The sequence below is a fragment of the Benincasa hispida genome, chromosome 12 (genome assembly GCF_009727055.1).
Source record: "Benincasa hispida cultivar B227 chromosome 12, ASM972705v1, whole genome shotgun sequence".
Taxonomy (NCBI): Eukaryota; Viridiplantae; Streptophyta; class Magnoliopsida; order Cucurbitales; family Cucurbitaceae; genus Benincasa; species Benincasa hispida.
In genome coordinates, this window is record NC_052360.1 from 26,471,419 (window position 1) to 26,480,950 (window position 9,532).

The 9,532-nt window shown below is 30.2% G+C and overlaps 1 protein-coding gene across 2 annotated transcripts; it reads left to right on the forward strand.

Annotated features, from left to right (window-relative positions):
• Window positions 1–514: 514 nt before the first annotated feature.
• On the forward strand, window positions 515–4,679 carry LOC120067268 (auxin efflux carrier component 4-like). 2 transcript variants are annotated; one of them, XM_039018799.1, is made up of 6 exons: window positions 515–2,039; window positions 2,136–2,409; window positions 2,581–2,666; window positions 3,367–3,524; window positions 3,927–4,003; window positions 4,153–4,679. In XM_039018799.1, the coding sequence occupies exons 1-6, from the start codon at window positions 785–787 to the stop codon at window positions 4,217–4,219; spliced, it is 1,917 nt and encodes a 638-aa protein (XP_038874727.1). In that variant the 5' UTR covers window positions 515–784; the 3' UTR covers window positions 4,220–4,679. The 2 variants fall into 2 exon arrangements, with proteins under 2 accessions (XP_038874727.1, XP_038874726.1); XM_039018798.1 differs by having other exon boundaries at window positions 516–2,039; window positions 2,127–2,409.
• Window positions 4,680–9,532: the final 4,853 nt, after the last annotated feature.

Consider the following 9,532-nt stretch of genomic DNA (forward strand, 5'->3'; position numbering starts at 1 on the left):
AGACTTTCTGACTTTAAAAAATAGTTAAAATATCATTTTGGTTTGAACATTTTTTCACTTTTTAATCTATTAATATTTTTACTATAAATATTGAAAATATATTCACATATTATATTTCAACATTATTATAACTATTTAATCCATGTCGATTAAAAAATTAATTTTAAAAGACTCCAAAAAATGATATTTTAACCTTAAACAATTAACAAAAATTAGAATAAAACTACTCACATTTATTTATTATATGGTTAAAAATGATTAATTTAAAATTTTAAATGAAAACAACAAAATTTCACCACAATTACACACATTTCTCGACTAGGTAACTAGAAAAGAAAGCAACCTCGTCAGTGAAAGAGCGATGCCACATGAAAACTGCCACTTGTGTAAAGGAGGGCCCACCAATAACCCTAATTGGGTTAAACTAACCATAGTAGGCGGTTAACTTGCTCTTACAAACCAAAAAAGAACGTCACTTCTTTCTTCTATATATACTCTTCCACTCTCTCTCCCTCCTCTCCGCTCTTCTCTTTCTCTCTTTAAAATTCTTTTAAAAAAAAAATTAAAAAAAAAAAAGAAAAAAATTGTTTTTTTTTTTTAACGTCTTGTCGTCCCTTCCCTTTCTCATAGTTCCCATCACAAAGCTTTAGCAGTCGATCGCTGCAGAACGACATATATTCCCTTCTTCTTCGTTTTAGTTAGTTAACCAACCGAAAATTTTCTTTCCATTTTTACCCCTCCCCTATCATCTAATTTATCCTCCACTGCCACTGACATAACCGCCATGATTTCATGGAAGGATCTTTACACCGTCTTAACGGCGGTTATTCCTCTTTACGTCGCCATGATTTTGGCTTACGGTTCTGTTCGGTGGTGGAAGATTTTCACTCCAGATCAATGCTCTGGAATTAACCGTTTTGTCGCCATTTTCGCCGTTCCTCTTCTTTCCTTCCATTTCATTTCTTCTAACGATCCTTACGCTATGAACTTCCGTTTCATAGCTGCTGATACACTTCAGAAGATCATTATGTTGTTTTTTCTTGGGATTTGGACTAATTTCACTAAGAATGGGAGTTTAGAATGGATGATTACTATTTTCTCTCTCTCCACGCTTCCGAATACGTTAGTTATGGGGATTCCTCTGTTGATTGCGATGTACGGTGAGTACAGTGGGAGTCTGATGGTGCAGGTGGTGGTATTGCAGTGCATTATTTGGTATACGCTTTTGCTTTTTCTGTTTGAGTATCGTGGTGCGAAGATTCTGATCATGGAGCAGTTTCCCGAGACGGCCGCTTCTATTGTGTCGTTTAAAGTTGATTCGGACGTGGTTTCTTTAGATGGTAGAGATTTTCTTGAGACTGATGCTGAGATTGGAGACGACGGAAAGCTTCATGTGACGGTGAGGAAATCGAATGCTTCTCGACGGTCTCTTGGACCTTGTTCACTTCCGGCATTAACGCCTCGGCCTTCGAATCTCACTGGTGCTGAGATTTATAGCTTGAGTTCTTCTCGAAACCCTACTCCTCGAGGCTCTAATTTCAACCACTCTGATTTCTACTCTATGATGGGATTTCAAGGCCGATTGTCGAATTTCGGGCCTGGAGATTTGTATTCTGTTCAATCTTCCAGAGGTCCGACTCCCCGGCCGTCCAATTTTGAAGAGAACGCCGCCGTTCAGCCTCAGACCGCTTCCCCGAGGTTCGGGTTTTACCCGGCGCAAACTGTGCCCTCCTCTTACCCAGCTCCGAATCCAGAATTCACTAAAACCGCTAAAATCCCTCAGCCGCCGCCTCCTCCTCCGCCGCAGCAGCAGCAACCGCAACCGCAACCGCAGAACACCAAACCAAACCATGACGCCAAAGAGCTTCATATGTTCGTTTGGAGCTCCAGCGCTTCCCCAGTCTCTGAAGGCGCCGGTGGACTTCACATTTTCGCCGGGAATGAGGTAGCCGGAGCCGAGCAATCTGGACGGTCCGATCAAGGCGCCAAGGAGATCCGGATGCTCGTGGCCGATCATCCACAAAACGGGGAAAACAAAGGTAATAATAATAATTAATCATAATTAATAAATAATTAGTAATATATGTTATCCTGAATCTCAATGACCCAATTCTATTTTTCGTTAGCTGTTCCAGAAAGTGAGGGATATGTAGGAGAAGCCTTTAGTTTCACCGGCAAAGAAGGGGAAGATGAAAGAGATGATCAGAAAGGAGGACCCACAGGCTCAGCCGGGGATCAGCTCCACGGTAAAGTTTCGGCTGGAGCTCCGGACGGCGGGAACTCGAAACTTATGCCGCCGGCGAGCGTGATGACACGTTTGATTCTAATCATGGTTTGGCGGAAGCTGATCAGAAATCCCAACACGTATTCAAGTCTGATCGGACTAATCTGGTCACTCATTTCCTTCCGGTAAGCCAAACACATTACTAGGATCATTACACAGTAGATTGATTGAAATTGAAACTTCCATTTCAACTAACTGTGTTCCCCTCTTATTTGGGTTGTCTATGGATTTTCCTTTGTATTTATTGTTTGTTCATGGACTTGTCTCTCTTGTTGGGTTGTGATGAAATTTTGCAGGTGGCATGTGGCTATGCCCAAAATAATAGAGAAATCAATCTCCATACTCTCTGATGCAGGACTTGGAATGGCTATGTTTAGTTTAGGTGAGTGGTCGTTATCTTTATTTATTGTCTTTTTTTAATTAATTAAGCAAAATTCCAATGAATTAAGAATTAAGACTTAAGGAAAGAAAGAAAAAGAAATCACTTGTTCTTTTGGTCTGTCTGAAACATATAATCATGTTGTCACGTAAGTATCTCAATAATTGAAGGGAAACTTAATCTAATCATTACAAAGGGGGCAAATATATATATATATATATATATATATATATATATCTTAAAGAGTTGATTTGTTTTGTAATCCGAGAATTAAGAAAAAGTTAGTGTACACCTTTTATCATTTAGACAATTAAACAAATAAGCGATGCATTTGAGAGTTGATAGTGTTATATGAGTATATATTAGGAGATTAGGTTGATGATGAGGTAGAGGCTGGCAAAGAATGGGTATTCTTTTCTGTGCATTATTTTTTCTCACATTGTATGTCTGAAAAGGGATGGGAAGGCTTTTAATCTTGGGCCTTGACCACCCGACATGAGGGCCCACTGGGCCCAAATGGGTAACGTCAACTGGGTGGTCCAAGGATAGGTGGGCCGGAGTTAATGCTCTCCATTGCACAGTCCAAATTAGTGAAAGTAGTTGAAGTATAAATTCATGTATTTTTCTTTTTCATTGAAATTCTTTCTTTTAAAATTGACTAGTGTTTGTTTATTGATGAATTATAATTAAAAAAAAAAAAAAGGTATTTTTATGGGATTACAACCAAAGATGATAGCATGTGGGAACTCTGTTGCTACTTTTGCCATGGCCATCAGATTCTTAACCGGACCAGCCGTCATGGCCATTGCTTCCATCGCTATTGGCTTACGCGGAACCCTCCTCCGCGTTGCTATTGTTCAGGTAATTTTTTATTACTCCGACTTAAAATCGGTTTTATTAGATAATATAATATTAAATAACTCATCATCTTAAACTTTTGAATCAATCGATGATTTAAAATATTATCAAAGAAGTAGTGTAAAAGACCTTTTAAACTTGATATACTTTATTACTAATAGACTGTATCTAGTGATATAGTCTATTATTGATAAACTCTAAAAGTTGTATATGGAATTTGTTATATTTGCAAATTGATCCGTTGAAATTTTAGATTATATTTGCATCTGTCCATTATAAGTTCTTGGATTAAAGGGTGATTATATATGGGTTATTTTTGTTGAAAGACTAATTAGGAATTGAAGTTATGGTATGTGAAATAAATAGTGAAAAGTTGATGTATCATCCCATGTGCTATTATTGTAGGCGGCATTGCCCCAAGGAATTGTACCCTTCGTGTTTGCTAAAGAGTACAACGTCCATCCAGCAATTCTAAGCACTGGGTAAAGCAAAACTCCACCACTCAAAACGCCTTTTCTTTTTCCAGCTTTTTGGTGTTTTTTTAAAAGGCCCTCTTTTAATATAAGGGCTTCTATTAAAATCCTTCTATGGGCATGAATTTTGAGTTTGGTACATTGGTGACATATTGCAGGGTTATCTTTGGGATGCTGATAGCTCTGCCCATTACTTTGCTTTACTATGTTCTGCTGGGTCTGTAAATTTTTCAAGTTCCTTCCATATTTCATAAATGATTTTGAGGAGAAGAAGACGATGACAAAGACGACGAAGATCATAGGTTATATATAGAAGAAGTTTGACAAAAGTTGAGAGAGAGAGAGAGAGAAGCCCCAAATGATGGAAAAAGGCCCAAAGTCCCATCAACTTTGCAAAAGCTTTGAGAAGAAAAGGGCTGCCTTTTGATATATAAAAGAAAAGAAAGATAAAATCCGAGCAAGAGGAAAAGGAAATCTTCGTTGCCATTTTGGGTGTAAATTTCTGACTCGAAATAGGAGGATTTAAAGACGTTTCTTAATTAGATTTTAATTGGGAAAAAAAAAAACAAAACATCAATTATTCTTAATATTGGTTTTGTTTGGCTTTAGATTTAGCAATTGTTTTGTGCTTGTCGTCTTCTCTCTTCTTCTTCTTCTTCTTTTTTTTTTTTTTTTTTTTTTTTTTGGCTTTGTAATTTCATTATATATTATATTATATTAGGCTGCTGCGCTGCTAATTATATTTCCATTTTGTCACCCTCCCTTTGTTTATACAAAGAAGTTTAAGAATGAATTAAAATTTCAGAAACCATCTGATTTTAATCACAAGTCTCTTTTTAGTACCTATCATGTCATGGAGAGAGAAAAAAAAAACCCCTTAGCTCTCATAGGATTGAATAATGTAATAATATGAGTCGGTTTTTTAAGGTATAATGTCCCAACTTGGCCAATTTGGTCCATGTGTGGGTCATCAAGGGTATAAATTATTAAATATTTGGAAATAACTTGTCACTAATGAATAAGTGTTATTCTCCGATTTTTCTTAAAAAAAAAAAATGTTATTGCCCGATTTAAAATTTTTATCAACATGTCAAATTTGATATAGACATAGGATGTATGGACATTTGTATTATATTGTAAAAAAAAAAAAAAATCATGAATCATATAAAATAAAGATAAAATGTTATTGATGTGAATATAATATAAATTAGATTAAAAATAACTTTTGGTCTCTAAACTTTCATTAATGTAATAATATAGTCTCTAAACTATAGTTAGAAACGATTTAGTATATGTACTTTCAAATTTATAACTATTTAGTCGCTAGACTTTGATTAATAAATAATAATAATTTAATACTTATATTTTGAAAATGGTAATAATTTTTGTCCCTATTATTGAATAATCTATTTAAAATTAAGTGTTATCTTTTATTATATAACGACTTAATATTTATAATTTATTTAAAAAAATTGATTTTCAATCAATTTGATGATCTACACGTGTAAGAAATTTTACTAAATTTTATGAATATTTTTCATTATAAGGACTAATTTAATACAAATTATAGAGTTTAAAGACTAAACTATTACTTATTAAAGTTCAAGAATTAAATTTTTATAAATTTAAAAAGTATAGTGATTAAATCATTACTAACAAAAGTTCTGAGACTAAATTGTTATCTTAATGAAAGTTTAAGGAACAAAAATGATTTTTAACCAATAATAATTATTTTAACTTGTTTACAAACGATAAAATGTTCATTTATGTATTTATCAATTTTTAAAATTTTTGTGTTTGTAGTTTTTTTTCATAGACATTTTATATATATGTTCATTGATTTTTTTTTTTTTTTTTTGTAAAATTGAGGTTTCGACATTTTCATGGACATCAACATTTTAAATTGTAAGCCTAATATTTTTACTCAAGAATTTAAACTTGATTAAAAAGATGAAATGCTTAATTTTTTAATTTAAATAAATTTAAGGGTAATTATTTTAAAGGATAAAACTACTGAAAATATTTTCAACTACAGTAAAATGTTACTATCTATCAATGACAGACTGCGATAAACTTCTATCGCCCGGGGATGGATTGCGATAGACTTTTTATTGAGTGATAAAAGTTTATTATCAACTATAGTAACATGTCACTATCTATCAGTGATAGATTTCTATCATTGAGGGATAGATTGTGATAGACTTTTATTGAGTGATAGAAATTTATTGTGCGGTCTATCATTGATAAACATTGACATTTTGCTATATTTACAAATAAGTTGAGTCATTTTCCTTTATTTGAAAATAACTCTACTCTTAATGAATTTTTATACATATAAAATATTTTTTTAGCAATATTCATTGTCTTCAATAATTTATCATATTTCTATAAATTGAGACATCAAATTCAAAACTTTGGTTATTACTTTTTTTTGGTTTGATTTACTTTTTGATGACATAAATAGAATAAGTTTTTTTTAAAAAAATTTCAATAAAGAAAGAAGCTTTAACAATAAAGGGGATGAACATAGAGAGAGATTTATGTTGGTTTGATGAACCAATTATTTATAGAGTTAAGGACAAATCAATTAATTAACTATTTCCCAAAAAAAAAAAAAACTGCATAATTAATTATAATTTTGAATTAACTATGGAGAGAGAGAAATAACCATATTTCTCTTGAAGATTGACATGTTCTTAAAATTATAGTTGTTAATATTTTTAATTCAACCAATGAAGAGAATGTGAAGATTTGAAAATTCAAATTCGAAAGAAAGATTACATGTAAACTATACTTATTTTTAAAATGGTTATTGTTATGCTAAAAACTTGATATTGAAAGGTTATAACTTCGGTGGACACTTGGATGCATGTCTCCATATTAAAGTGTGTCTAGAAATAAGAATGACTTTTAAGAAAATTGTTGTTTTAAGTGACACTTTATTATAGTCATCGTGGAAAGTTTCAATCGAAATCTTGAAATTTTAAGGGCCATCGAAATTTCGGTAGAAAAAATTTTGTTTTTTTTTCCCCTATTTTTATAGATTTCGAGAAATTTTAATATTTCAAGAATATTTGAAGAAAATTTTAATTTCTTTCAACGAATCAGCTACATTAATTCAGTTCAATTGTTTTTAGTTTTATAGTTTTGATTACACGCAATTGTATAGTTACACATGCGAATGTCATTTCTAATGATGGTAGAAGCTTCGTTATGCTACTTTCTATAATTTCTAACTTTTTTTAATCCAATCCCAAAAAAGAACCTACATTTATTTTTAATCTAATTCAAACTTTTTCCATTAAAATTTCACATCATTTCACCTCAAAATTGAATTATCTTAGTTTTGTTTTTTTTACCATTCAAAGTTTTCTTTTCACATAATTTCACCTAAAAAAATATTTCTAAACTTTATGTTATTTTGTAATGATTTTTTTCATTCTTTTTTAAATTTCTACTCTAGTATTGACATGTACACAAACATTTACAATGTACTCTAAATTTTGTCTCACTTTATAAAAATAATGATTAAAAGTGGTCAATATAGTCTAATTAAGTCACAATCAACATTTCATTAACTAATTATAACAATTCCCATCAATTTCCATAATGTTTTCCAAAATTTTTATCGACATCAATACTTTCATCGAAATTTTCATAAAATCGAGACCTAGATATTTTTATAGACATCAATACTTCTAACCTTGATTATATACTCTAGAAATAAAATTGTTTGATTCTTCTTCTAAAAGCAATCTCTGTGTTTTTCTTATGTTTTTAAAATTTTCTAAACCTACTTTGACCATGCGAGAATTTTACAAAATTGATTTTAATGGGGGAAAATACTCTTTTATTACTCTTACAAATTTTCATCAAGTCATTCTATAAATAAATATAGTTCGGTAGACAAAATATCTAATATCATTTCAAAATTCAACGACTCATATTTCCTCATCTTACATAGTCATCGAAATATAGAAATAAAATAAATATTATCATGATAATATTTAGTTTATATGCACTTTCAATTATTAATACATACTTTATCCGAACATAATTTAGTAAATAAAATATAAATTATCATTTTAAATATTTATATTTTGATCTCCACTAAGGAAAGAAAAAAAAAACGAGTACTTTAAAAGTATCTTAAACGCATGCTAAGTAAGTTATATTCTAATTCATAAGTGGTTTGAAATTATTTTGTGTCAAAACATCCATCTTATTAAATCTATGTGCTTGTCTTCAAGTGTCACTGGTATATCTAATGTACCATTTTGTTGTAAAAGTAAAAAGAAAAAAAAATAATGATGATGATTAAATAATTAACTTATTCATAATTAGATTATTTAAACGTTCCTAAGGGGAGAAAACTTATGGTTAATATTTAAAGTAAGAGTCGAATATATCTTTAATAAACATAGCTCAAATACATAAAACGGAATATGATACATTTGATATATATAGAATATATGTATATATATACTTGATTTGATATACCAACGATATTTCTGTTATACCATATATGAATACTGATATGCCAATAATATGTTTGATATATTATTTATTTATTTATTTATTTTTTTACTATGTTCATTTTCTATTATTGAGTTGTATTGTGTCATTCAAAATGAAATCCATATCTATTTTAACTTAAATATTTTTCTTTTATATATAATATTTGAATCTTGATATATCATTGATATTCATATTACATAATTTGTTATATAACTGAAGAGCTTAGCAATATGATTTGAACATAAAAAACTTGATTGGATGAAAAAAGGACCATCCTTATTACAATAAAGTTTAAAAATAGATACAAATAGTAATAGTGTAAGGCAAGGTTCTTTCTTTTTTCTCAAAAAAAAAAAAAAAAAAAAAAGGTAAAGTTACCAAATTAATCATATTATGTTATTGTTAACTTTTTATCCAACCAAAGAATTACCACATTGCACAACATCCTAATCAGATTAAAAAAAGAAATCAAATCAAATACCAATCATTATTAATTACCCCAATTTTTCAATAAATTAAAGTGGGGGTGTATTAATGGAGGGGAGCATACGCCATGTCGTTACACAAATCAAGGTCTTTATTTCCTCAATTTACCCACCTAATATTGTTCTAATTAAATTAAATGTTTAGTTAGATTTAACATTACTAAATATATATTGGTAAAAGATAATTTAAATTTTAAAATAATTAGAATCAATTTATTTTCCATGTAATTAAGATTTTTCCATGTACTATTACTTTTTGTTTCTATTTTAAATTTTAGTGTCGACCAAATAAGTTATTTACCCCAAAACAAATTTTTTTTACCTCTAAAAACAAAAATGCATGGGGAGATCATTTGGTACTATTTTCGTTACTTGTTTTCTTTGTTTTCTATTTCTAGATTTTTCGCTTCACGTTTTGTAAATTTGGAAGAAAAAAAAAAAAAAACAAGAAAACAAAAGACATGTTTAATAATTGTTTCATACGTTTTTTTTTTCCTCATTTATTATCATATAACTTACATTACAACTTTAGTCA

Bases quoted from the DNA above. Each gene is read 5' to 3' on its own strand.
- LOC120067268 (XM_039018798.1), top strand. From the start codon at position 785: ATGATTTCATGGAAGGATCTTTACACCGTCTTAACGGCGGTTATTCCT. The intron at 2,667-3,366 runs GTGAGTGGTCGT...AAAAAAAAAAAG, and splicing joins AATGGCTATGTTTAGTTTAG to GTATTTTTATGGGATTACAA. The intron at 3,525-3,926 runs GTAATTTTTTAT...CTATTATTGTAG, and splicing joins TCCGCGTTGCTATTGTTCAG to GCGGCATTGCCCCAAGGAAT.